The 25381-nt window shown below is 51.7% G+C and overlaps 10 protein-coding genes across 10 annotated transcripts; 4 read left to right on the top strand and 6 right to left on the bottom strand.

Moving 5' to 3' along the window:
- Positions 1 to 40: 40 nt before the first annotated feature.
- F5J12DRAFT_799469 (pre-mRNA splicing factor component-domain-containing protein) lies at positions 41 to 3102 on the top strand. The gene is made up of 9 exons (XM_051744283.1): positions 41 to 106; positions 160 to 170; positions 230 to 285; positions 336 to 438; positions 487 to 763; positions 816 to 963; positions 1014 to 1047; positions 1102 to 1561; positions 1612 to 3102. Exons 1-9 carry the CDS (start codon positions 82 to 84, stop codon positions 2982 to 2984), a joined length of 2487 nt encoding a protein of 828 aa, XP_051605208.1. The 5' UTR covers positions 41 to 81; the 3' UTR covers positions 2985 to 3102.
- Positions 3103 to 3288: 186 nt separating this feature from the next.
- F5J12DRAFT_712609 (profilin) lies at positions 3289 to 3797 on the top strand (the record flags this gene model as incomplete). The annotated part of the gene is made up of 3 exons (XM_051740773.1): positions 3289 to 3387; positions 3470 to 3637; positions 3666 to 3797. Coding segments are annotated over 3 exons (399 nt in total), but the record flags the coding sequence as incomplete, so codon positions are not given.
- A 296-nt stretch (positions 3798 to 4093) lies between these two features.
- On the bottom strand, positions 4094 to 5875 carry F5J12DRAFT_888127 (uncharacterized protein; the record flags this gene model as incomplete). The annotated part of the gene is made up of 13 exons (XM_051747233.1): positions 4094 to 4179; positions 4232 to 4313; positions 4368 to 4381; positions 4431 to 4535; positions 4594 to 4620; positions 4679 to 4781; positions 4848 to 4888; positions 4941 to 5073; positions 5122 to 5194; positions 5250 to 5293; positions 5345 to 5394; positions 5445 to 5599; positions 5652 to 5875. The coding sequence occupies 13 exons, from the start codon at positions 5873 to 5875 to the stop codon at positions 4094 to 4096; spliced, it is 1137 nt and encodes a 378-aa protein (XP_051605206.1).
- A 223-nt stretch (positions 5876 to 6098) lies between these two features.
- F5J12DRAFT_799445 (ribosomal protein L11) lies at positions 6099 to 7259 on the bottom strand. The gene is made up of 5 exons (XM_051744282.1): positions 7127 to 7259; positions 6972 to 7067; positions 6772 to 6919; positions 6216 to 6701; positions 6099 to 6157 (listed from the first exon to the last, which is right to left on the bottom strand). Exons 1-4 carry the CDS (start codon positions 7139 to 7141, stop codon positions 6463 to 6465), a joined length of 498 nt encoding a protein of 165 aa, XP_051605205.1. The 5' UTR covers positions 7142 to 7259; the 3' UTR covers positions 6099 to 6157; positions 6216 to 6462.
- A 38-nt stretch (positions 7260 to 7297) lies between these two features.
- On the top strand, positions 7298 to 8684 carry F5J12DRAFT_761961 (cyclin-domain-containing protein; the record flags this gene model as incomplete). Its single annotated transcript, XM_051742133.1, has 7 exons — positions 7298 to 7442; positions 7505 to 7556; positions 7631 to 7721; positions 7786 to 8025; positions 8190 to 8269; positions 8369 to 8430; positions 8512 to 8684. The coding sequence occupies exons 1-7, from the start codon at positions 7367 to 7369 to the stop codon at positions 8682 to 8684; spliced, it is 774 nt and encodes a 257-aa protein (XP_051605204.1). The 5' UTR covers positions 7298 to 7366.
- A 1266-nt stretch (positions 8685 to 9950) lies between these two features.
- Positions 9951 to 13433, bottom strand: F5J12DRAFT_888124 (CAMK/CAMK-unique protein kinase; the record flags this gene model as incomplete). The annotated part of the gene is made up of 4 exons (XM_051747232.1): positions 9951 to 10366; positions 10434 to 12043; positions 12095 to 12648; positions 12699 to 13433. 4 exons carry the CDS (start codon positions 13431 to 13433, stop codon positions 9951 to 9953), a joined length of 3315 nt encoding a protein of 1104 aa, XP_051605203.1.
- Positions 13434 to 15412: 1979 nt separating this feature from the next.
- F5J12DRAFT_799434 (uncharacterized protein) lies at positions 15413 to 18200 on the bottom strand. The gene is made up of 8 exons (XM_051744281.1): positions 17468 to 18200; positions 17337 to 17415; positions 16817 to 17278; positions 16578 to 16619; positions 16404 to 16523; positions 16109 to 16341; positions 15638 to 16065; positions 15413 to 15609 (listed from the first exon to the last, which is right to left on the bottom strand). The coding sequence occupies exons 1-8, from the start codon at positions 18079 to 18081 to the stop codon at positions 15587 to 15589; spliced, it is 2001 nt and encodes a 666-aa protein (XP_051605202.1). The 5' UTR covers positions 18082 to 18200; the 3' UTR covers positions 15413 to 15586.
- An 85-nt stretch (positions 18201 to 18285) lies between these two features.
- F5J12DRAFT_202101 (uncharacterized protein) lies at positions 18286 to 19922 on the bottom strand. Its single transcript, XM_051738387.1, has 4 exons — positions 19096 to 19922; positions 18855 to 19035; positions 18705 to 18799; positions 18286 to 18651 (listed from the first exon to the last, which is right to left on the bottom strand). The coding sequence occupies exons 1-4, from the start codon at positions 19776 to 19778 to the stop codon at positions 18384 to 18386; spliced, it is 1227 nt and encodes a 408-aa protein (XP_051605201.1). The 5' UTR covers positions 19779 to 19922; the 3' UTR covers positions 18286 to 18383.
- Positions 19923 to 23336, bottom strand: F5J12DRAFT_202100 (uncharacterized protein). Its single transcript, XM_051738386.1, has 9 exons — positions 22692 to 23336; positions 22506 to 22634; positions 22297 to 22455; positions 22183 to 22248; positions 22008 to 22130; positions 21929 to 21955; positions 21582 to 21872; positions 20623 to 21531; positions 19923 to 20572 (listed from the first exon to the last, which is right to left on the bottom strand). Exons 1-9 carry the CDS (start codon positions 23278 to 23280, stop codon positions 20067 to 20069), a joined length of 2799 nt encoding a protein of 932 aa, XP_051605200.1. The 5' UTR covers positions 23281 to 23336; the 3' UTR covers positions 19923 to 20066.
- A 925-nt stretch (positions 23337 to 24261) lies between these two features.
- Positions 24262 to 25131, top strand: F5J12DRAFT_712478 (uncharacterized protein; the record flags this gene model as incomplete). Its single annotated transcript, XM_051740766.1, has 2 exons — positions 24262 to 24509; positions 24558 to 25131. The coding sequence occupies 2 exons, from the start codon at positions 24262 to 24264 to the stop codon at positions 25129 to 25131; spliced, it is 822 nt and encodes a 273-aa protein (XP_051605199.1).
- Between the last annotated feature and the right edge of the window lie 250 nt (positions 25132 to 25381).

Here is a 25381-nt window from a genome sequence, read left to right as displayed (position 1 = left end):
ATGACTAATCAACCAACCACTCCGTGCTCAGTGGCTGTGGCAGTTATTGCTTTCGCATCCTCGTCGCGCCTGTACACTACAATGGTTCGAATAATCATCAAGGGAGGTCCGTAATCCACATCTCTTCCTTCGCGAAGCACTATTGACAATCTTTGACAGGTGTCTGGAAGGTCAGCACAGCGCACTATGGAAGTCTTAGTGAGTTGGTCACTGATTCGTAAACATGCAGAACACCGAGGACGAAGTCCTCAAGGCTGCGATAGCCAAGTACGGAAAGAACCAATGGTAGGTTTCAAGTGTTCAGTCGCCCTATTTACTGAATCTCATGTCTTCAGGGCACGAATATCTTCCTTGCTCGTCCGCAAGACCCCAAAACAGTGCAAAGCGAGGTGGTACGAGTGGCTGGACCCGTCAATAAAAAAGACAGAATGGTCAAAGGTACGTAGAGTCGTCACGTACACCTGTCTCATCTCACAGATTCAACAGACAGAAGACGAGAAACTCCTTCATCTCGCAAAGCTTATGCCAACACAGTGGCGCACGATCGCTCCCATTGTTGGTCGAACAGCTACGCAATGTCTAGAACGCTACCAGAAACTGTTGGACGAGGCTGAAGCCGAAGAGAACGAGGAGTTGGGATTGACCGGTCCCAAGGATACTGGCCCGAGTGCGGACGACGTCAGGCGGCTTCGACCAGGCGAAATCGACCCTGATCCAGAGACGAAACCAGCTCGACCAGATCCTATCGATATGGACGAGGATGGCACGTACTGTCAAAGATTGTGCATTCTCGAGCACCGCTGACCAGTGTATAGAGAAGGAGATGCTGTCGGAAGCTCGCGCTCGTCTTGCGAACACTCAAGGCAAGAAGGCGAAGCGGAAGGCTCGCGAGCGTCAACTTGAAGAGGCAAGGCGCTTAGCCGTTCTGCAAAAGAAACGCGAGTTGAAGGCCGCTGGTATCATGTAAGTTATTTCGCATTTTTCTATATACATCTTCAGGAACTTGTCCACAGTATGCGCCATAAGACCAAATTAAGGGGCATGGACGTAAGAAACCCGTTACCGTCTTTCTATTATGCTCGTGCTAAACTTGTTGTGCAGTATAATGCGGACATTCCGTTTGAAAAGAAACCGGCACCGGGTTTCTATGATACGTCGGAAGAACAAGCTCGTGTCACTTCTGCTCCCATTGGCCAATCCCTGCGACGCCTGGAAAACAAGCGCAAAACCGACGATGAAGAAGCCGAGCGCCGGAAACGACAGCGTCGCAACGAAAAAGAAGGTCAGAGTTCAGGTCACCAGACGAAATTCGTTCCTGCGCGTGATGCACAAATCCAGAAGCTGAAGGAGGCGGACAGCATCGGTCGACGGAGAAAGCTGGAGTTGCCAAGTGCACAAGTGGGCGAGGCTGAGCTGGAGGAGATCGTCAAAATTGGGCAGACGGGAGAAAACGCGAAAGCTTTGGTTAATGGAGGAAGTGAGGCGACCTCTAAGCTCCTAGGCGAGTACGAGGGGTTGGACAGTGCTAGAATGGCGCGCACGCCCCGGACTGCCCCACAACGTGAGCCCCTTCCTCGATATCTTTTAGAATACAACTAACCAGCAACTCAGAGGATAATGTGATGCTGGAGGCTCGCAACCTACGTAATATGACCATAGCACAAACACCACTTCTAGGTGACGAGAATACCCCACTGCACCCGACTGGCGATGGCACAGGCTTTGAAGGTGCCACTCCTCGCCACCAGGTTGCATTTACGCCTAACCCTCTTGCAACCCCACTGCCCGGTGATACTATCGATGGCAAGTCCATGGCTGGTGCAACACCTTTGCGCACTCCTATGCGGGATACCCTTAGCATTAATCCGGCTACCGGCATGGTGACGGGGGGCGAAACACCTCGAGAGCAACGACTCCGCGTGGATTCTGCAAAGCGTACGCTCAGGGCAGGGTTTATGAGTTTGCCGAAGCCAGAGAACAACTTCGAATTGCTCGTACCTGAGGACGAGGAGGAAGACCCAGCAGAGCAAACGCCTGCTATCGAAGAAGATGCCGCACAGCGGGACGCTCGGCTGAAACGCATACGCGAAGAGGAAGAAAGGAAGACACTGGCAAGGCGTTCGAAAGTTGTTCAGCTCAGCCTTCCTCGGCCTGCCCGGGTTAACGTAGAGCAGTTGATGCGCAACCTCAATCTTGGAGCGGACGATGATTTGGCAGACGCGAGGAAGTTAATTAATGCTGAGATGGCAAGTCTCATGCTCCATGATTCTATTGCTCACCCTTTACCCGGCACCAACCTCCCTGGTAGCACCATCTCCTCCTACGTCCTCCCGCCGGACGAGGACATAGCAAGAGCTAAATCCATGGTTCACTTCCAACTCGCTACTTCAATCGGTTTCCCGGCTGCCACAGAAGCTCAGGTAAAAGAGGGACTTCAGACCCTCTCCAAGAACGAAGAGGTTGACGAGGCTTGCTCGTGGGCGCATCAACGGCAACGGCTAGCGTTCGACCCCCACAGCAGAACGTGGGTCGATCCTCAGAGTCTCTCTCTTGAGGACAGAATTGCCGGGTACAACACGCTACTCCGGGAATGCGGGGAGCAGATGACGAAGGAAGACAGCAAGACTTCCAAGATCGAAAAAAAACTGGGCATAACGCTTGGCGGCTACCAAGTGCGGTCGAAAGCATTGGTAGAACGACTTACCGATGCGTTCGACGAGCTCGTGAAAACAAAGCTCGACTATGAAAGCTTCGCGAGGTTGGCGTCGAGCGAAGCAGTGGCTGGTCCCCGCAGATTAGAATCCCTCAAAGAAGAAGTTGATGTCCTTGCACGGCGTGAGAGGTTGCTACAGGAGAGGTATGCAGAGCTGGAACGAGCGCGGCGGGATGCGGAGTCGAGGGTGGCGGCTCTGGAAGAGAAGCTTATGGAGGAGGCGGAGGCACTGAACGAGGCTGCTCTTGCAGAGACGGAAGTCAGTACATGATTGACGTGTTTTCTTATGCATCTATGTATTGGTGGAATCTGCCTGTACTGTACGTATCGTCGATGCCGGTACACTTGTTGGCACAGGGGAATTGCTAGAAATGGAATATTGCCATGTGGGAAGCCGATATCATGGCGATCTCCGTGTACGGGTTATCCACCACAGCCGCATCCATCTTCATTCATCTAATTCATCCTTCTACTCCTCTCACTGACAGTCGTTATATTCCGTCGGACGATGTCTTGGCAAAGTGTGTCGACGCATCTCCGTCCAATTGTGATGGACAAAGTGATAACATCCAACAGCATATGTTGACAATAACCTGGTCGGGAGCGGAAAGGTCTCCAAAGCTGCGATCATAGGGCAAAGTGGTGGTGTATGGGCAACATCGCCTGGTTACAATGTAAGCACACCGTCTTCCTCGACGCCCTGTCAGAGTGGGGTAGATCAGTTCATTCTTTCGCTGTGCGCCGTTTGCAATTTAGCTCTCTCCAGCAGAACAGAAGGCCATCGTGAATGCATTCACCAACCCTGCGGAGACGCAAGCGAATGGTGTGCGTCTCGCCGGACAAAAGTTCTTTGTTCTGAGCGTAGACGTGCTTACCGGCCAAATCTTGGGAAAGAAAGGGGCAAGTAGTTGTTTCATTCGCCGGGTCTAGTGGTTCTAAATTACTAGCGTAGGCCGATGGCTGTACCATTATCAAAACGAAGCAAGCCATCCTCGTTACCGAGTACAAAGCACCAATCCAACACCCGGAATCTGTCCCCATCGTGGTTTCTGTCGCAGATTATCTCAAGAGTGTAAACTACTAAACCCTTTGGTCACACAAGAGTGCAGTTACTAGCGATGTGAGTACCCTGGCGGCTCCGCAATCTGCAAGGGGTGAATTTGTATAAGCTGCTTGCTACATCTGTATAGATATCCTTGTGCTCTGCTTCGATTGGAACGAACATGATGTCACGCGCATGGCAGTGTCAACTTTGGAAGGCTGAGTAGTTTTCGTCTCGGAGTGATTGCTTGGTCTCTGTCTGATGGTATCTTAATCTGCGTGGCACTGGTGACTTCCAGTTGGGACTATTGAAGTGTCTTGCGCACAGAGCTCTAACTTCTATCCTTCGTCATCCTCCACACTGGTCTCACTCTCGGTATTGAGGTATTTAGGAAGTTCGATTTTTGTCATTCCCTGCTCTTCCGCTGTGGAGGGCCCTTAGACGATGACTCATTGACACTATGCAAGGGGACGTACGTGTTGCATGCCAGAAATAAATGACAAGTCCAAAAATCACAATCGCAAAGGCGACAAAGTATAGCCAGTATGGCGAGTAATGCTGAAGATGTGTGGGTTACTGATGTTTCGGCCCTGCAGAGTTATCATAACATACGAAGAGAAAAAGACCTGCATTCGACTCAGCGCATTGCGAAAGTCCCGAAAGGAGGAAACCTACCGAATAGCAAGCCATAGAAGTCGCTAGTGAGCAGTGAGATATTAAAGAACGGCGATGAGGCCATGCGGAACAGCATCATTTGTATCGAATATGTGGTGAATGTCGCTGAAGTATGTAGTGTGATTACAGCACCGAGCTTCGTATCATGGAGACAGAGACCTACTAATTGTTTGTCCAATCAAGAGCCCGGCTGGGTAAATGTCATCGTATCAGTGTCCATCTCCATGCGTTTGTAGACATAGCTGTACCTGTAACTCCATCCCATGTAGATGTTTTCCACTTTTGACGTTCGAGTATTGAGGATTGTACGGAGCTCGCCACCATACCCCATAGGCCCATCTGTCCCAGGACCTGAACGCAACTGGTGTCATCCCTCGAGCCGACGGTTCTTTTCGAGCAGTTGGACGTGCCTCATACAACGGTGAGCGCCGTACTGAGAAACTCTTCCACCGCATTGACTGTGGACTGATCGAGCAACTAAAATACATTAGATTAAGGATGACCTCTCACCGAAACCATAAAGTGTGGACGCTGCGAGCATGAAGCCATCGCCCTCACCACTGCGTGTGGCATCACCATTTTTACCAGTCAGCAAATCTGATGTCACGAGCAGCGCCAGGCCGCCAATGCAAATGACTACCCCCTAGCCAGAATCAGTAAGTTCTGGAACGACAACGGCTAGCCTGCTCACCAAGACTTGTGTCCAGTGGTAACGAACATGCATTACTGCCCAGCAGGCCAGCACGCACACGGGTATAGTCCACCTGAGCCGCCAGCTGTGAGTCAGAAGTAGACTACAGGAATTTCCATGATACGTACGCGTCAAGCAGCATGCATGACATCAAGTCAGTGTATCCAAACGCCTGTCGAGTTCAGCCGATTAATGTCCATCTACAGATAGCCAATTGCACTACCTTGATGTACAGATACCCTGCTTCAAAGTCACCGAGCGTCAGGATGAGGTCTAATGATGTGTAAGGGTGGTTCAAGGCGGTCGTTGTGAGAAGAACGGACATTTCCATCCATCATGCACGATTAGTTTACACCACCCTTTCATCCCATCTTGACAATACGACTCATCAGCAGGTATTCGCACACGGGACAAGTGGTAGACAGGCATACACTTGTATACCGTGTAGGGTGTGTATACAATAAACATGGAGGCGTAACTGATGGAAATTAGGTGTCAGAGCCAACTAACTGGACGCGCTTTTCGCTCACGAGAAAAACACTTGGGTACTCGGGAGTACCCAGTTGCGATCGACTAGTTCTGTGGTTAAAACAGATACAGACGTGAGAGCTACGCTGAGCACTTGGCCGTAGAGCATCGACCGGACGAAGGACGGTGTCCAGAGTGATAAGAACCGCACATAGACGCTCCGAGCAAGGGCTGACGGTGAAGTCAACAATATCGGTGGCCTGGAGGAAGGGGCAGTGCCAGACATGTGTACAGCGGTTGGGATGGTCCCTGGGCCCTTGACAGAACCTATCAATGTTATTTATTGGACGAAGGCGTGCAATCCCTAGCAACCCCCGTCGGTCAACGGTCAACGTTTGAATGCCCGGCATATAAGTATCGTGCTTAGCAAGGAAATTTAGTGCAGCCGAACAACTAAGTTCACCCCGAGAAGTGCATCGACTAGGAGTATTAGTGGTTGCCACAACAAAACTCTCCGAGGTTATCATGACGGGTCCATCTGATCACGCTTCCACGTCATATCGCGTTCCTATTCAACTTATCAGTCTACCATAGCATCACCTGGCATCGATAGAAGCACGGCTGACATCGGATTTAGGGAGAACCAAACCCTACACGCTGGCATCTATAGTTCGTGCACTCCAGACCGGACAAGTTGTAAAAAAAAATGGCCGACTCATGCTAAGACGGCAGACCAACTTCACGGAGACCTGTTCACGTCGTGTCGTCTGATAATGGTAGCAGAATTGCAAAGATTCGTCGGAGACCGCAGGCGAAGTGGTGCCAGTGGGGAATAAAAGCGTGCATGGTGTCATAAGAGAAATACACAAAAATTTACTCGTCCGGCACCTCAACCTCTCCTGAGTTGATGCCGTCGATGACATCGTGGGGGGGCTTGCCGTCGACTGTGCACCCAATGCTTTGAGCAGTGCCCAGGATCTCCTTCACACAGCCAGCCAAGTCCTTCGCCAGCGACTTGGATCTCATTGTCCGTGCAATGTCGAATATCTCGTCCAACGCCACATTACCAGAGTGTTTGATATTCTTCTCCTTCTTCCGGTCACGAGGTGGTTCTGCAAGTAGAAAAAGGGTACAAGAAGAGGTGAATATCACTTCCCCTCCAAACACGACAACCGAGCTCACCTTTAAGAGCCTTGATAACAAGGGAAGATGCTGAGGGAACAACAGCGACAGCGGCCTGCCGATTCTGAATCGTGAGCTGAACTGTCACCCGTAGACCCTTCCATGCAGATGTTGCCTTCGCAATATCCTCTCCGACCTTCTTGGGCGACTGTGGATGGGTTCAGTCTACAAACGCCAGTTGTCTGGAATCCGATGCGTACCAAACCCAAAGGGCCGATTTTTGGGGCGAGGGCCGAAGAAGCACCGACTTCACCACCCGTTGCCCGCAGGTAAATGATTTTGATTTCGTTGGGGTCCTATAACGGGACGAATATTTCAGTTGCAAGCGACGGTATATCCTGCAATGTACACTCACGATTTTTGGGGCCATCGTCGAGATCGAATATCTGACAGCGACTTGGTGGGCAGGGGGAGTAGGAAAAACAAAGTTAGAGCGCCGCCGCGATGTACTGTACAGAATCTGGCAGCTGCCGCGCCGGACGGGCCGGGTCTGTTTGGTGTTGTATGTTCCGAAGTGCCTTGTCCAGTCTTCCTCGTGTCACTCAGCTCCCCGCGACCGAACAGGAGACAAGGCTGTTTGGATTGCAATGGGTGTATGAACTCCTCCGGAAGGGTCGTTTTACCCAGTGCATTTGAAGACGCGGATATAGATAATCTTGCATTGCTTATAGGTAATCGATCATGTCGAACTCAGTCGTTGCCTCGAGGTGTCTGATTAGTTTATTATCGAAAGCTGATATGCTTGAGCGGCTAATGGCTCATAATGACCAGATACCCTTGCTTGCGTATGTACTCCCGATCATTTCCAGCTTCTCACTCTCAGGTTCTTGATCTGCTTTTTTTTTCATATCTCATCTAGTGAAAGCTTGACTCGCTTTCACTCGCGAGCGGTGCCTTCCATCAACGTACTGGACTATCTGAGGCGGATAATCAAATTCACAAAGGTGGAGGTGCGTAAAAGAAAACGTCGTTCGTTTTCGTTGCGTAGCTCATAACACCTTTGCATTATAATAGAAAACGTGCCTTTTACTCACACTGCACTATGTCGATCAGATATGTGCCAGGACGCCACTATTCACCTTATCTTCCCTAACATGCCATCGTTTCATCATTGCATCTATCACCGTATGCAACAAAGGATTATGTGACACATTCTGTACAAACAGCTTCTACGCCCGCGTCGGCGGTATCCCTGTCTCCGAGCTTAACGATCTGGAGCGCGAGTTTCTCAGAATGATCGACTGGAGATTAACGGTCAGCACTCCTTCATTGCGCGCCATTTCTTCATCGCTATATCATTTCTCTCCCCCTCTTTACACTTTCTCAATCTTTGTCCATCCGTTCCCCGAGACCCACCTTGTATTTTACTGGTCTTGACGTTTTCTTTCTCCCTGGCCCTTTCCCCTCTTGCCTTGTAGTGCACCCGCGAAGTTCTCCAGGAATACTACATCAACCTCGTCCGTACAGATTCCACTGGACGATTTTCTATCCTCGGCATGTCGCCCTCGCCTCCCATCGCAAACGCAACGCCATCTCCGGCTACGACTACGATCACCATGCCATCGGATTTCTCACCAACTTCACCAATCGAGGACAGCGACATGGAAAGCACAGCGACGTCGCGGTCGCCCTCGCCTCCTGCAATGTCCCCCGCTCCCGGTTTTCCGCACCTTCGCGCACACATTTCTGTCCCGGGCCATGCGACGGCGCCAACAGCTAATCCGCCTTCGCCAGTTCTAGTTCCGATGTCTCACCAACACCGGTCTATCCGACGCGAAGCCTCTACGATTCTCATTGATACCGCCACTTTGACGCCTCAGGTACCCCAAGGGCCTACTGTTGAGCAAAACATGGCATTTGCAGATCTGCAAAAGTCGTGGGGAGGGATGGAGAGTGAATCAGCACCTGGATAGGCTTGGTAATTAGAGCAACAATATGGGAGGTGTCCAGACAAGGGCGAGGGAGCGGTAGTGACCACCAACCAATAGGAAGATTCAAGGTATATATTAGTGCTTGTAATCGCTTTGCAACCGCCTCCCCAAGTTTTGTTTCTACCTCGCACCGTCCAGAGGCACTCCAAACTTATTTCGACGTACATACTGACAATAAATGTGCGGGTGTGTAGCTGCACGTACGAACCAGCATCCAGCTCATAACTAGCTCAGAATGCACACGACAGCTTGGTAACCATTATACACACGACCCCATCTGTAGCGGCATGCCAACTTACAACGATCCAGGCAGCAAGAAAGTCAAAATGAAAAGGTGTGAATGAGTGGAACAGGCAGGTGAAAAGAATGGGGTTTTACAAACTAATGCAGGTATGTACTTGTTGTGTATGTATATGTATAGTAGTAAATGTGTGATTGGCTTTTGTATATTCGTGTCCACGAAAGCAAGACAAGATTGAAAAGAAAAAAAAAAAAAAAGGTCGAGGCGAACTTCAAGGCCAGTTCGACAATAACTTTATGAAGGGAGAGAAGGAGCGTGGATGTATGAAATGTTATGTCGATTGTTTACAATTTTTTTGAGTGTTCATGTTTCATGCTGCCGTCGTGCATATTGTGGATGTCGAAGTAATTTCTTGTACAAGTAGAAATCTTCGGGCGGAAAATGCGTGGTCGAGTATGAAATGTACACCGTGTTGAGTCCCCGACTCAAAGACGGATCCAGAAAAAGACATGATGGAATGGGAAAGAGGACGTTAAGCAACGGTGAGCGCAGTCAAGTCGATCGTAGTGACAGCCTGCACAGCGGAACCAGCCTAAGCTTGCCTCGTCAATATACAACAGAAACAGGATTGTCGCACCGTAGATGAATGAACGAGCATCACATCCAATTTGACACAGGGATCGATCGGCTACCGGCTACTGTACAGTAGTACAACGAGAATGCGTGACGGAGCACGCAGCACCGAGAACGGGGGAAGTGGGGAGGGGGTAGTAGACGGAGAGAGAATATGACACAGCGGAAGCGGAGACTAAGTGAACAGAACTTGACAACACTCGTATTCGTCTGTTTTCTTCCACATAACGTGCACCAAACCTGTTACAGCGCGGTGAATGGGGAAAAAGGCAAGCAGCACATAAGCACCCAATCATCGTCATATGGGAACGGGGGATGGGGGGCAAATGAAGAAATCTAATAAACACGAACATTTCTCAATTCTGCCTCCACATTCACCTCCTCAACGCGGACAACATCTTCGCCAGAGCATTGATTTGGCCTTTCTGCACTTTCTTCGGCGTCGTTCCGTCATTCCCACCGACGTTGGCATTGGTAGGAGATGTAGCTGTACCGGCACTAGGATCGGGTGATTCATTGGCGTTGCCACGGACAGTCCCATGGAGGTCCGTCGTGGACGTGGCAGCATCCCGGCGCTCATGAACGACAGTGACGACGGGTAAGTTCGCCTTCTGGTGAGTAGAAACACCCGCTCCAAAGCTTGGACCGAGGGGTCGTTCGTTGATCGTGTCAAGCTTGGACGCGTCTTTAGGTTTGCGGGTGCGCGCCTTGCGCTGAGGTGGCTGACCAAGGTCGTCGCTCATTGGGTCCCGCGGGAACCGATCGAGTTCCCATGGTACGCCAGACATGACTGGGATCGTGAAAGAAGGTATTAGCATCAATTCAATTTGCATGGAGGTCGAACGCGAAATACTCACTCTTGAGATTTTTGGGAATTCCCTCGACCCCACCTTTGATACCAGCCCCATCTTGCTTCCCGTTAGGCACTCTCCAGCTTCCACTTGACACGCTTGTCGCCATCGTGCTCACACTCGTGGTCGAATTGCTATATTTGGTAAATGCGCTCATTGAGGAGCTCGCAGTACTTGACAAAGAGGACCGCCAGTTGGATTTCGCGGAGTTGGTCGTAACAGAAGATGCGCTCGACGACACTCCATTTCCATTGACACCCGTGGCCCTAGAACCAGAGGTAGGCCCGTGTAATCCACCATAACCACTGCGATTGGTAACTGACGGACCCCAAGTGTTCGGGTTGTAAGGTTGTCCCTGAGGTCCGCGCCCGCGCGTCCAGGTTGTCGCATCGTCTGCAGGGGAACGTTGCGGTGACAACGGCGTGCGGGCGTATGGCGATGCAATTGAGTGGATCGATACCGCGGAGTGAGTGGAGTGGCCAGAATATAATGAGGACACGTTCTGGCGGAGCCTTTGTGGATGAGGTTGGCTCGACAAGGATGTGCTTGAAAGAGACGACAGGGAGACAGATGATTGCGAACAAGTCTGCGTGTCGGAGGCAGACGCGCTGGGCGCCACAGCAGGAGGAGCAGCAAGGCCCATAATCAAATCCGCTACATTGTTCGCAGTACCAGGGGCAGGTTCTTCCACGCCAGTGGATAGGGATACGTTATTCCCTCCCTTACCGAACGAGAGCCACCTAGACGCCTTCCTCACCATGGGAGGCATGATCGACGTAGGCGTAGGAGAGGTGGACGTGGCGTCTGAGACAGCGCGGTTAGCAAGTGAAGACGAACGGGAGGCTCTGCTGATCTCTCTCGCAAGGGTCTGCGAGGCGTTCGCGAGAACCTCGAGTGTCTCGTCCACCTCATCCTCACCGGTAGTGACGTTCTTACTCTTCCTGGCTCCTCGCCTACCTCGTTTCCTGGTTGACCGGCTCCGACCATCTTCGAGGAAGTCACCCTCGCCATCTTTGTCGTTTCTACGTTGTCCGTCAAGCTTTCCATCTACGATAGAGTTCTCGACACCACCCAGCACGCCTTCAAACTCTTCTACACTTGCCTCTCCAATATCCGCATCCATTACCGTTTCCAACGCGCCGACAGCCCTTCCAACGACACTTGCGCTGACGGAGGGTGCTCTCGAGACAGATAAGCTCCTTGGATGTAGTATTGGGGTACGGAGACCTGCGCGCGACGAAGGGCGCCGAGAGGGTGGACAAGACGACAACGGATGCCCAATTGTCATCGAGGACGTGGAAAGGACGCGTTTGTGTCCAGATCTCGACGGACCGCCAACGCCCAAGGCTGACTGACAGACATCGAAATGAGCAGGCAGATCCTTGACCCACTCTCCGAACTCTCTGGCGGTGACTGGTGCCTGAGGAGAGGACAAGGTGGTAGACCAGGAAGCAGCTGGAGGAAGGTGGAAGACACGAGTAGCAAGGAAGTCAGCGACAGTGGAGGTCATGCCAGTGAACCTGTTCATGAAGAAAGGTGTGCCTAGTTGTCTGAAGAGGGTGAAAGATGGACAAACGCCCTCAGCAGTGTCCGTCCAGGGATTGTAGTGGTACAACCTAGTGAGACGTCAACACAGGATAGGTGACCACGATGGAAGAGACACTAACATGTTGATTAGGACGATACCTAATGACCACACATCCGCAGCTGCTGGCTTGTACGTTGGGGCAACATTGTTACGACATTCGAAGCTCATGTATGGCGCGCTCCCACAATCCATGTCCGAACAGTCCTCGTCGGTGGTAGACAGTCCAAAGTCGGTTAGTTTGACGACAACACGGCGTTCGCCGTTGACGAAACCATCCGTGACGATAAAATTTTCCGGCTTTATGTCCCTGTGGAAGACACCCTGTTCGTGACAAGCTGCGACGGCGTCGCACATCTGAGCGAACATGCGTGCGATAAGCCGGAGGCGGGTCAAGCTGAGGAGCTGGGCTGGGTGAAGAGAAGCAAGGAGGGACGGTGTTGGAGGCGTTCGTGAAGGGGTCGCGTCGTCTGCAGGGGGTGTTGGTTCGTAATGGTCACGAGCTTGTTCGAGGAAGTAAAACAAATCATCTCCAGGGACGTATTCGAGGATGAGAAGTAAGAAGGCAGGCGTCTCGAGTGTGCGATGAAGAGTGACGATATTGGGATGAGGACGGAGAGACTGGTGAATCTTGACCTAAAGTGACTCAGTCATGTGTGTGATTGTTCGCTAAGATAAACGCTCACCTCCGATAATTGCGCAGTGAGGGCGTCCTCGTCGAGATTTGCCTTACTGAGACATTTAAGGGCAAATTCGCGACCATAAGACACGTAACTCTTATCGCCGTTTGGGGCGTCGGCGAGATCTAGAGTGCCGCAGTGGCCGTCCTCGGAGGGCGTCGTGCGCGAAAGAACTTCACGAACGAGGTAGACGACGGCATAAGAACCAGTACCCAGCTTGCGAATGACCTGGAACTCCGTCGCGAGACCGGGGCTGTTGTCTTGCAATTCTATAGCAACGGCGGGTGGGGTAAGAGGGTAGCCTTGCAAAAGAACGCCTTCGCCGATGAAGTCTCCTGGTGCGAGGGTGTCCTCGATGATGGATGAGGCCGAGGACGAACGGCGAGACGTGCTGTAGCGAGTGGAGGAAACGGTGGGATGATGGCGGAAGGAGGGCGCGCCTGGCAGGGGGGATGGGATGGAGACGGGGCTGGCTGCCATAGGGATGGAGGGAGAGCGCGGGAGAGGAGAGAGGAAGGAAGAAGGGGACGAGGAAGCTGCGGCATTGGAGGAAGGCGCGGGCGGGCGGAGGGCGTCCTTGGGAAATCGTTTGTTGAACAGGCGGGCAGCAGAAGTAGGAAGGGGTTGAGAGGAAGGCTGATTACTGGAAGCTGGGGATAAAATACGAGGATCTTTGCGAGGAGGGGGAGTAGGTCTGTACGAGATGGGAAGAGGAATGGGCTGGGCAGAATGGTGCAACATCTGGGGCTCGTGCAGGGAACCGAGACGACGACGGCGACACTGCAGGTTGAGGAGGGGGTAGATCAGACGAGACCGGCTGTGAGTCTGAGAGAGCAGGGGCCGAAATACATGCAAATGTCTAACGAACAGAGACGTGAAGAGAGAAGTAAAAAGAAAAGAGAAAACTGCTGGCAGATCCGAGCAACGGGGACCAAAGTCGCTGCGAGACTGTCAGACCACTACGAACCAAGACGACGACGACAACGACGACAGGAAGGAAACGAACAAGCGAGCACCTGCAGGAAATATTATCGAAAAAAACAGCTGGTCACACATGGCCATTTCAGGAAACTCCCTCCGCGTGGTACATCTCGGCGCCATGTGCTCCGATTATGTCAGCCTGTCACATGCCTTACCTCCGCGCAGCCAGGTGCTGGCCCCGACTCAACCGGATCCCCCCAACGCACTCCCCGCTCTGCGCATCAAAATATTCAAAACACCATCAGCGGTGGTCAGCAAGATGGTAACGCTACTCGCCCAACGGACAGCTTCTCTGGTTCCGCAGCAGTCGCGTTGAGGTAATCATACCACCCATCGGAACCACGTGCCGAGCATCTTCACTATCCTTGCCATATGGGGATCTCGCAATGTCGCCTGATGTCCTCAAACGGAACCATAATTGCACTCCACCTCAACTGGCATCCAAGCCCATGCGGTCGACACAAGCACCATCCCCTATAAGTAATAGGTAGAACGTGAGCTAGTGTCAAACCAGGGGACAGCTGTGAGCGCATGCACAGTTTCATCAGGCTGTGCTGCTCTCTCTTATCCACACGGTCCAATAAAATCCAGCCACGCGTCTGACCCAACCACTTCCTTCTAGTATTTTTTTTTTCCTGCGGCGAAATGAGGCCTCGACGTCCTGGCTTCCCACACGGCTCTTCTCTAATACAATCTTGTCAGAGCGACAGCCGAAATGAAAGCCTCATGAAACTCTGAACGTTTGGTCGTCAAGGATCAAAGCATTGCGTCCTGCTGCGTCAGCCTACTGGTGATCGAGGACTTACAGTAATTACCCATCAATTCACTGTTTCTCACACTTGGCTATGCAGACGCCCGTGCATGTTTTCGCCTCATTGTTATCAGGCTTAACATGTCACCTCGCTGGAGAGCAGCCAACTGGCCACCTGTGTGCCAGCATTCCTACTCGTGGTTCTGGCATAGGCAGCGGCCGCGATGATACGGTGCTCTGTGCGACCCTGGATTGATATCGCGGGTGGTGCAAGTTCAACGAGGCAATCAGTGCTTTGCTAATAGCACCACCATGATGTCCGTGTGTGCATCTATTCAACAAAGTTTAGTTCCACTGAGCTTCGATGCTGCGGGTTGTGATAACCTTCTCTCCCGAGAACTAGGGGTGGGAAGGCTGCTCCGCCCCCGAAATTCAATCATCATAACTGGTCTTCCCTAAAGTCCTTCTTTACGGCGTACCCATCGATGGCCATGTCTTCAGGCGTATTACGCCTTTCCCTGATCTGAGCTGTCGCCACGATCGTTCAATACAATAATATGTACCCACCCCACTTCCCACAACAGAAGGACAAGGACTCAATTTCTTCGAAGCAGCCTGCGGCTCCACCTAACCCCTGATCTGGCGACCTCACGGCAGACGCGGGGCGCTGCACCACACTGCTGCTGGCGATGCCGTTTCAAGTCGATCATCATCACCATATATGGGTCGATCGGCTCGATACCCCAGGGGTGACTGGGTCTGGATGACCAACCCAGGAGCTGCGATCTACATAGAGCCTTTGTATTCCGTCGTAGGGACTGCGACATCTTGATGTATATGATTGTACTGGGCGCTGGGCATACCGTCACGGTATTCTCGTTCTCGTTGGTTACTTTGTAAGAACTGCGGTACTTGCGCATCTGACAATATTGCAAGGTTCATTGCCGTTCTCTCAGTACACACTCCTTATGGCTGCCTCAGATGATGTTGCCGTTGTTTGAAGGCCTCGGTTAGGGCGAAATACAATCCTAGATGTTGCAATTTTTCCAGTCGAGAGCCAGTGCTCAAGGTACTACAAGAGACAAGGCAGCTTACACTCAGTGCAAGTACATGTCAACTGGTGTCTGAACATGGTTTATTGCGCGCATACCAATAGAGTAGATCACTTGTGATTCTTCGTCCAGACTCTCCCAGGGAGTTCCCCAAATCCCACCTCTTCTCACAATCTCATCCATTCCCTTCGTGTCCACTCCCGGAGAAGCCTCAACCTTCACTCTGCAATCTCCCCCTTCATTTCCCAGCCCTACTGAGCCAGCACCGGTAGAGCTTCCCGGCACAAACGAAACACGCAGTTCGACAAGGTCCACCGTAGGCGCCTTGGCGGGGCTCGACAGTATGATCATCGGCGGTTGCCGCGGCGGGCTTACTGATCCACTAAAATCTATTCCCATACTGCCCATACCTCCCATATTCACTCCCCCTCCTATTTCCATGCCCATCCTCGCGTCAATGCCAATCTCCATAGATGAGTTCATGCTCATGCTCAAACCGGGGATCTCCATGTCCATGTCCATATCGCCAGTCCCGAATAGGCTATCGCTCGTACCACCGGAGACCGGAGGAGGGCCAAGACCACTAAAGCTGAATTGAGGAACCGGGACAGGAGGTAGCATGGCGGTGGGACTGGGCAAGGGGCGGAAGAGAGGTGGATGGAAGGAAGACAGAGACGGGAATGGATTTCGGTGTAAACGACCCCTCAAGGAGAGATGCGAGTAGTTCTGTTGCATCTGCGCCCATGGCCCCAGTGGAAGAGGGTAGATCAGCACCCTTGGAGTCTTTCGGAAGAGCTGCTGTGTCTTCTGGTTGCCACTGAGACATGAGCAATAGCTCATTTAGCCAGCATTGTTCTCTGACAATCTGTTGAGCGTTGCATCAGCACGCGGATGAAATGAAAGCAAAGAATTGAGAGTAAAGCGTACCTCTAAGACGCGTGACACTTGGTTTGTAGTTCGCACAGGAACCCTCTGAAGTAAAAAACCTGGTTCCTGAGGAACCGAAAGACGTAAATTGAGAGGGGGGTGCACTCCACTAGGAGAACGCTATGGACAGCAAAAAATAAATATGCGAGTCCGAAACTTAGATCAAGGACGTACGTAGGTAGTTCTGTAGTGCTCCGCCGAAGACGTCGGGTTAAACTAGGTGAAGCAAGTAAGTCGTGGATCGGAAAAGGACCGCGTAGGAATTGAAAGCCTCGGGATATGTCAATTATTCAGTATTGAAAAGCCATCCCAACCGCGTCTATAGAGCAAACTTGCAGATACATGAAAATGTAACACCAAGGTAGTCCCCAGCCACATGGAGGTAAGGATAACAGGCGCAGAAACACACGCACCAACAAGTCTACCCAGCTGCTCCTGATGGAGCTGAGGCTTTCGACAGTCGTTGCTTGGGATGCACCAAAATTATTGAAATTGAGCTGGCTCATGCTAGGCATAGACCCAAAGGGACCCATGCCTGAGGCACCGGCTGGAGTGCCGATACTCATGATTATGTCGGTAGCCACATCGATACCGAGAATGCCCTGAATGGCTCGCATACGCGTCTGCGACATCACTATACCACCGTGACCCTGATATATAGAGGGAGATCTGGAAAAGTCGAGTATCCACGAATGTAAGGGACTCGACGGAAACGGGTGGTCATTTTGACCCTCTGATACAGCACCAACGATCGAAACCTCGGATGAAGGAACGAGTTTAAGCGAGGCGACCGTCGCTCCCTTAGGTTCGTTGACGAGTGAAGTCGTCAGATGAGCCAACGGTATATCCGTCTGCCCAGTGGCCCCCCGAAGGTGCTTGGGTATCGATAAACGGAATTGAAGGTACGCAAGAGGGGACAACCAGACGAGGAACGAGAAGGGAAGGAAAATTAAGGTAAAGTATGGGAAAGGCCCGTTGGACTAGTAGCTTGTCCAATGGTACTGTTTTTGACCTGTCAGGTTGCTTGAGTGGGAGCCACTTAAAGAGTCGGCAACGAAACCTACCCAGAGGGATACTGATCGCCGGCCTTGGACATGAAGTGTTGGAGTGCGACGACTGGCTCCATGAACCATCGGATGCCGCGTTCACCCTCACTATCAGCAAGCGAATCGAGATTCTTGAGGTAGCGCATGTGGCCCAACAGAGTACGAGCGCAAATGGCTGCTACAACAGCTGGTTCCCCTGGCATGCTCGGAAAGGATTCACCTTGCGATGCGTACTTGGCAGCCTCCACCCATCTGGATACCTCTCTCGCAAGAAACGCGTCCAGCTCAGGTGCTACAGCTGTACCGTTGGGGACATTATTGCCAATCGCGAAGGATGTTTTGACAAGAACGCGTCCATCGATATCAACATCCAAGACTAGAACCTTCCCTGCCAACACAATGGTGGTCATAGACGACCCTCCGGGACTGTCAACGAATGCCTCCATGCCCGCAGCGCGACCCCATTCTGCAAACCGGTCTGGAGAAGGAGGGGCATGGTCGGGGAAGATGACGGATCGATCAGCGGAAGAAAGACCAGCTATAGTTGCGCGTGAGGTGGAGATGGACGCTGTGATCGCGGCATGCTGTTTCATGAGGCTCACGAGTTTGGACGTTTGATTTGAGGGCGGCATTGCACTGAGCTGCGTGAGCGCATAGTTTAACTGCGACGTTGTGTCAAGTATTGACTGCAGTCTGGAGGATATGGAAGAAGAGCTGCTACTGAACAGATGCGCTTGACTGACAGGCGGCGATGATATGACCAGGACATCGTGTATGACGTCGAGCAACGAGGGGTGCGCCATTACGACTTCCTTTCCCTCTAGGTGTTTTTGATTTATGTAAATATTTTTTGATCCTCCTGATGAGCTTGAGAATACGAGCATACATTCTACATACACCAAACCTACTAACAGTAAATAATAATCCTTCCCACTCAAGTTGGTCTTTCAGTACGGGAGCTCGACTGTTCACCCCAGTGGTCCCAAACCTGGTCTCCGACGTACCTGACCGCGCGTCGAATTTCCATGCCTATTGCTCTCCATCCCTCCCGGCGAACCGTTTCCCACGAATCAAGCATCGTCCATGAGTGCGACGAGTAAGCGCCCGCGAAGAAGGGATTCCTATCAAGAGAGTAGAGTTCGGGATACAATGGATCGTAGTATGTCGTGTAGAAAAGCCGTCGGGCTTCAATATGAGCATATCTAGGGGTCAATTGTAAGTAGCTGCCAGACATAAATATCTGAGAAGAGTGTACCTCCACATTGCCAATATCAGCAACAGTTGGATCAAGATACTGCAGTACATGAACACCCGATTCCATGGCTTCCGTCTACCACTGATGGCATCCGCCTTGAAGTCCCCTTGGTAAGCTCGATGAATTTGGCGGTGAGTAAAATTCACAAACCGAAGGCCGATTATTCCACGTGGTCTTTGCGCCTGCACTGTGATTAAAGAAAAGTTCCTTCCTTTGCGCTACTTCCCTCTGTAGGTTCAGGGCAAGTTGGTCCCGCTTAGCTCGCGCACCCTTCGAAACTTCCTCAAGTTTCTCCAACCGGGCCGAGCTCGGTATCAGCTCATCCGCGGATCTGTCACGTAGAAAGGTCATCCATATTTTCCTAACTACTAAATGCGAAGCGGAAACATACCCGTCGGCATCACTCATGCCCTCTTGCAACTCCTGAACCGCTTGTTTTATGCGAGTGATAGCTTCACCACGACCACGTGGGGGATCATCCGATATCGTAGTTATATCGTGGAACAATGCAATTGCTTGCTGCTCATTCATGTCTCTCCCCATGGCATCCACAATTCGCACCGTGTTCCTGACTTTGCGGGTGGATGTAACAGCATGCTGAAACGAGGTGCCTGGTGTCGAGCTTGCATTCGAGTAGTCATTCTGATCAAAAGAATCCTGCAAGCTAGATTCTTCTGCATCGTGCCTTTCTTTACCGTACTCATCTACTACTCGGACCATTGGCGACTTCCGCAATGGCCTTGGAATGGGCAATCCATTCTGGGCATTGGGTGTCGACGGGATATCTGTAATGGTAGCTGGCTGTCGAGCTGCACAGATGGATGGTGGTCCGGCAGTTTCGGACTGTCCACCACGCGTAATTACCCCGGCTTCGGTCGGCCTCGGTTCTGGGAAGTCAACGTTGCTTAACCTAATGGCAGTCAGCGGTGAATTGGGCTGGTCCCCTACTGTAGATGTTTCGGACTCGGAGACATCGAAGCGGACCTTCAAAAAACTTCTCCTTCTGCCAATCGTCCCGAACTGCGACTGATCATCAGCGCTCCCCTGCGAGGGAAACTGACTGGGGGTTCTCATCCAAGCCCCAGGTGGAGCCGGGGTCTGAAGAGGAAGGCTATCAGTCCTGCACAATCGATTGAGGAGTCGTGAAACCGGCCTCTGCCGTGAGTGCCTTTGTCTGTTTGTCGCTGGGATGGACCGTCTCGTGGAAGAGGGATGAAGATAGTCGATAAATTGTGGGTAGATTCTGCAGCTGATGAGTGAGCAGGTGATGGTGTCTTAGATGGAGGTTGAATCTGCTGGGGTGTCACAGCCCATGCGCCAGGTGGCTTGGGCGTTTTTGTTGTTGAGAAATCTGGATATGAACTAGTTCCCTGTACCCAGTTTCACCGGCGTACCGTTTGATACGTTGTCGTCTGATGGGGGATCCGGAAGATCAGGTAGATCACGAGGAGGGGAAGGGGTTCGGAGGTGGAGGACAGCAGAACTGAAAATTGGTGGACAAGGCGGGGTAGATAGGATACCATGCTGCGCTGGTTCCAGGTTCCCTGTCCCGATGTTAGAAGTGGAAGGTGGGGTTCCAGGAGGGGTGAAGCTTGCGGGTACAGCGGACGACGAGGGGTCCAGACAAATCCCAGTACTTTGCGGAGATTGAGACGAAAGCAGTGCTCCCTCTGGGCGAGGCTCGTCTAGAGGGCGGTCGGTAGCCGAAGTTTCGAAGAGCGAGAATCGTGACTCCAGTAGTGACCTGGAAGGCGCCGAAGCTTCTGCGTCAACAGTGTCAAGGCCTCTGGGGGTAGCATCTGGAGCGTCTGCCTGACTTTGTACGGGTTGAGAAGGAAGAAAGTCCATGATCGATTCTTCGTCACTAGCTACACCAGAGTCAGCATGCACACAGCCGAGGTTGCAGCGTAGGTCATACCCAAAACCATGTCTTCCTGCCCCGCAGATCCCCCTTGGCTTCCATTGTGTAAAAAGTGGTCATGGTCATCACCTGGATACGAGGGCTTAGGCACGGGGACTGAATGGCCATCGCCTGGCGTCGCTTTCATTACAGTACGAACCGGAATCATGCTTGGTTTGATAATCCCTGAAGCACGACTCGACGGCCTCGAACTAGGAGGTGACGGGTCATCGTGACTATATTTCTGGCGACGCGTAGAAGGATCGGGTGAGCTGTCAAATTCAAGTGGTGGCAAGGATTGCCGATGGAAATGCCAGCCGAACTTCGATGCAGCTGCCGGTGTCTTCGTTGGACTGTGACTGTACCTGGAATGACTCCCAAACCCATGGTTCTGATTCAACCACAGGCGAAATTGGTCCGAGTGCCAGGGCTCATGACCTGCAAGAACGTTGGACGGATCAGATGCTTGCGAAACGGATGATCCAAGGTGAGGTGCCTCGTGGCTACTCGCAGAGAACCTTTTGATGGACTCTTTGGAAAGCCGGTGTGCAGGTGGCGAAGTCCCACCACTTCCACTGCTTCCCAAACTGTGTCGCTTGGAGATCCCCCATGTCGGACGAGGTGAATTCCAGTTTCTCTCCCTTTCATGCGTAATTTCGCGTTTCTCTTCTTCTTCCTGCTCTTTCAGCGATTCGCGGCTGGCCAAGGAGGTTGGAGAAGACGAACGAAGGGAAGAACGCGAGGATCGTCGTTGCAGAGAAGCAAGCGTAGGTGTCTGATACGGAGTCGCAGAAAGCGGACGAGGTGGGTGCAAGTGAGCGTGACTGTGCGAACTGTTACTTAGACTCGACGAGGGCCTGGATTGTGGATGCGGTCTGTTCCAATCGCGCTCTCTCTCGTAATTTCTTTCGCGAAAAAGTTCATGATCTGACAAGTATCAATAAAGGAATGGTAAGAAGGCAAAGGAAAAGACTGACTGTCAGCTAAGGAACCCCTTGAGCTCGGTCGGGAACTAAAGTCATCATCGAAGCTACTTAATGACGCAACGCTCCCCCGCCTATTCAAACGGCTCTGGAGTGATGACCGCGGAGATTCACGTGTCGTAAATGACTCATGGGAGATCGACTTGATATGGGAAGGGGATCCATGGGGAATACGGGAATAGTGGTGATTTGGTGTGTCAGACCTCCCAGGTGTATGACGGTCCCAATTGCGCTCACGCTGGCCATTTCGCTTGCTATCACTAGGAGAGTGATCACGGTCCTTGGCTGATAGAATGAGGAAATCACGACGAACTCGCTACTGGCAGGAATTTGCCACGTACATTTTCCCTTAATCTTCGAATCACTGGCTTGGAGGTTATCAGTCCACGGAGATTATGAATCGTAAGTTCATGTACTGACAACTAGGTTCACGGCCAGCAAGCACAGGTTTCGGCTCGGGCACAATAGAATTTGCGCTCACAAGTGGGCGTAAGCTGGCGGGGACGTTGATTGGATTCATCATATTGGAGGAAGGCCGAGAAGCTGACGCAGAAAAAGACTTAGATGCACGTGAGACACTACACAATAAGCAAACCTTGACTGTCAGAATCCAACACTTCACCCACGGCTCCTTGCATGATGGAGTCTTGTTCCAACAAGTCTGGCATCTATCAGCGTCCAAATCCTATCTACCATAATAGGTACTGACTTGACTGAGAAGTTAACCTTGAGGGAAACTGAAACGACTGTTGCGGGGTGCTAGTAGCCGCGGGTGGGGTTCCAAGTGACGGGTCTAATTGTTGGGATGGCATGGATGCAGTCCGAGGAGGAGCATGCGTAGGTGGACTTAGCGGAGACATGTCGGATTCTAAAGAAGGGTAAATGGCAAGATAAATACTTAAACACCAACCTACATACGGTCATACAAGGTCGTTGGCAGGTGCACATCCATGATCTGAGATTGTGAGGACGCAAGCCGTGCACGTAGAGTGTTAAAAGTCGTTGCATGCGATGACCGAGCAGAACTATCGGATTCTCTCGTCAACCCTGACTCATAGGCTTGGTGAACACCTAGAACCAGGTGAATTTGAGATAAGTACATACTTGGATTCTCTCCCTCTTCATCACTCCAGCTACGCCGTTGTTTCCTTTGATGTCCAACTTCTTCTCTGTCCGACACTGGTGATATTTCGATTTCGCTATTATCGACACTATTTCGACGCCGCCTTCTGTTCTGTGGCATGGAATCGCGCAAAGCTCTGGAGAAAAGATCCCTCAAGTTGTCGCGGGCAGTGCTGGTAGTACTCGAGCCAAGTCTTGAAAACGCATCGTCAGAATCCGGTTCCGAAGGAACATTCTCAGAAACAACAGAAGAGACGTTGGGAGGGGGGAGAGATACACGGGAAATGAGAGCGCGCAGACGGGTGGCGGCTGGGGTATCGGAAGGTATCGCATTAGTTGGAACAGAATTGACGACATTACTGGGACCGGGGTCACCACTGGACAAGGTGATAGCCTTGAATGGTATCCGGGGAGTGGGCTGCTCGTCGTCCTCCTCAGCAGCAGCGTGTATACGGTGATGGGCTGCATGAGGGGTGTTGTCCACTCCGCTGTCCGGCATACGGGGACTTGAGCTGCGTCCGATGAACCGCAATCGTGGGTTCAGGAGGGTGGTCGACGAGGGGGTCTCCATGATCGCCACGGACGGCGACGAGCAGCGTGCCTTCAACGTGCTCGGGACGTCGTTTCTTCTTCTCGCCCGATTAGGAAGCAGCGCAAACAACTAATACCACGTGTACCGATGTTGGTCACGTGCTTCTACCCTTCCACTGCTACTTCCGTCTACTGACTTGCCAGCTGTCCTAATACCAGGTACTTGTTATTTCAACCTCCAACTCACACGGCAGGCCATCAGAGAGAGAGGGAATGATGGAATCATGGTTATGACCAGTTGGTGTCAGGTTTAAACTATTTATTCGCTTACTGATGTAGCTTGAACATAAATTTGTACTACGAACGCCCCAGCGAGGACTTCGAACTTCAATTGCATACTCCTTACGTTTACTACCACTCGCTTAGTCTCGCTAAAAGCTCCTTATGGTCATCTGACACCTCAAGCCAAGAATTTGACAGCCCTTTAGGAAAAGGGCTCAGAGCACTATTGCTCGATCACAAACAGCGGAAACTATTACGTCCTTCACCCTCTGGATACCGGGACTAGTTTGGACCCTTGTCGTACGACCGCGGATGTCACATCATGGAAAACTTTGTCTCGTGTGGTAGCATGCCCTCAATGCCAGTTCTATTATTCCGCAGGCCGAGACACTTTTGTAGACCAATGTTTGAGGACTACTACATATTTCACCGGCCAAGCGAGGATTACGCCTACGTAGTTCCTCTACTGAATTTTGATCTGGCTTCGTAGTTCACTGCGCAACGCTCAAGGAATCGCACCGTGACAACGGGTCATCGAATCTCTACCTTGCTGGATCTTACGAAGCTACGTTCTAATGAATCCGAATGGTCTGCCATCATGTGGACGGGAGAGCTCCTTCAAGTAATGCTCGGTGGACCCCCCTGCCACGACTCGGGCTTGTCCTAATTTGCCACGGGTTGCTGAATGGTATTAAACCCATCCTTTGTCTATCCGCACTGTAATTTTACAGCTTCTAACATGGTCTCCCGTCGAAATCTTCAGCGGTTTGCCATCACCATTAGCATCGTCAGCGTTTTTTACAACACTGCTGAGGGCGTCGTTTCTGTACTCTTCGGCGTCGACTCGTCTTCACGTTCCCTCGTATTCTTTGGCATTCAATCAGCCATCGAAGTCGTGTCTTCTTGTCTGGTCACTTGGCGGTTCCTTGCCGCCATCAAACCCGGCGACGAGAATGCCTCAGTGGAGCGCTCGTCAAGTATCTTGAGGTAAGTCTATCTAATATTCCTACGTGATGTAACTAATCTAGTTCGTAGAACTGAAAAGATTGCGTCCACAGGCATCGGCTTTCTTCTCATTGCTCTAGCTCTTGCTGCTATTGGCACCTCCATCGCCTCATTGGTGGCACACGAGCACCCCAGCCGTTCCGACGCAGCCCTTATAATTGCCGGCAGCACGATGTTCATTACGTTTCTCCTTTGGATTCCCAAACGTTATCTCGCACGTGCTCTCAACTCGAGTACAATGCAGGGTGAAGCGCTCTGTGCGCTGTCTTGCATTCAGTTCAGCGGTGTATTGCTAGTTGGTTCGTTGATTTACCGTGTATGGGAGGACGGCTGGTGGGTTGACTCGGCCACTGCGATTGTCATTGCACTGCTATTTGGGTGGGAGGGATTTAAAATGGTTAGGTGGGCACAAGATGAGAATTTTACTGGTGGATGTTGCGCGCATCACCACGAGAAGACGTCGAGCTCGAACCCCGTAGCGGCTCCAACGATACCAGTGCAGAGCTGTGCAAACAGTTGTTGCACAGACAGCTGTCAATGCTCGAAGGAAGAGGTTGAGGCGGTCGTGGAGTCCGTTTGCGGTGGCAGGCTCGCCACTCGATAACGCTGAAAGAGCTTCGTCATGGCCACTTCATAATGTAACTCTGTATTCCGTGGAACCGGTCGAAGGCAACTATTAAGATTTCGCGTCTTAGTTCTCTGCTTCTTTAATCGCGCATCAAGGTAAGAATCACTGAGAATTAAGTAACAGGGTCTTAAACAAGGCTACCTTTCCAGTTTAAAGGCCACGGAAAAACTATTCAGTGGTTCGAACACGTCGGTTTAGAGAAGCGGCGTTTTTCTGCCACCGGACT

This window comes from Pisolithus orientalis, assembly GCF_024613125.1.
Source record: "Pisolithus orientalis strain OTSU chromosome Unknown F5J12scaffold_2, whole genome shotgun sequence".
Classification (NCBI taxonomy): Eukaryota; Fungi; Basidiomycota; class Agaricomycetes; order Boletales; family Pisolithaceae; genus Pisolithus; species Pisolithus orientalis.
This window is presented reverse-complemented; position numbering and strand designations above follow the sequence as displayed.

Coding starts and splice junctions, on each gene's coding strand:
- F5J12DRAFT_799469 (XM_051744283.1), top strand. CDS start 82: ATGGTTCGAATAATCATCAAGGGAG. Junction 964..1,013: donor TTGAAGGCCGCTGGTATCAT/GTAAGTTATTTC, acceptor ACTTGTCCACAG/TATGCGCCATAAGACCAAAT. Junction 1,048..1,101: donor CCAAATTAAGGGGCATGGAC/GTAAGAAACCCG, acceptor CTTGTTGTGCAG/TATAATGCGGACATTCCGTT.
- F5J12DRAFT_799445 (XM_051744282.1), bottom strand. Junction 6,920..6,971: donor AAATCGGCCCTTTGGGTTTG/GTACGCATCGGA, acceptor ACCCATCCACAG/TCGCCCAAGAAGGTCGGAGA. Junction 6,702..6,771: donor TGTTATCAAGGCTCTTAAAG/GTGAGCTCGGTT, acceptor TTCTACTTGCAG/AACCACCTCGTGACCGGAAG.
- F5J12DRAFT_799434 (XM_051744281.1), bottom strand. CDS start 18,081: ATGCCGCCCTCAAATCAAACGTCCAAACTCGTGAGCCTCATGAAACAG. Junction 16,620..16,816: donor GCAGCTGGGTAGACTTGTTG/GTGCGTGTGTTT, acceptor TGCTTCACCTAG/TTTAACCCGACGTCTTCGGC. Junction 16,066..16,108: donor TCTCTTCCGCCCCTTGCCCA/GTCCCACCGCCA, acceptor TCCTCAATTCAG/CTTTAGTGGTCTTGGCCCTC.
- F5J12DRAFT_202101 (XM_051738387.1), bottom strand. CDS start 19,778: ATGAGAACCCCCAGTCAGTTTCCCTCGCAGGGGAGCGCTGATGATCAG. Junction 19,036..19,095: donor GGCATGAGTGATGCCGACGG/GTATGTTTCCGC, acceptor TCTACGTGACAG/ATCCGCGGATGAGCTGATAC. Junction 18,652..18,704: donor CTGATATTGGCAATGTGGAG/GTACACTCTTCT, acceptor ATTGACCCCTAG/ATATGCTCATATTGAAGCCC.
- F5J12DRAFT_202100 (XM_051738386.1), bottom strand. CDS start 23,280: ATGGAGACCCCCTCGTCGACCACCCTCCTGAACCCACGATTGCGGTTC. Junction 22,635..22,691: donor TGAAGAGGGAGAGAATCCAA/GTATGTACTTAT, acceptor CCTATGAGTCAG/GGTTGACGAGAGAATCCGAT. Junction 21,956..22,007: donor TGCTGGCCGTGAACCTAGTT/GTCAGTACATGA, acceptor ATAACCTCCAAG/CCAGTGATTCGAAGATTAAG.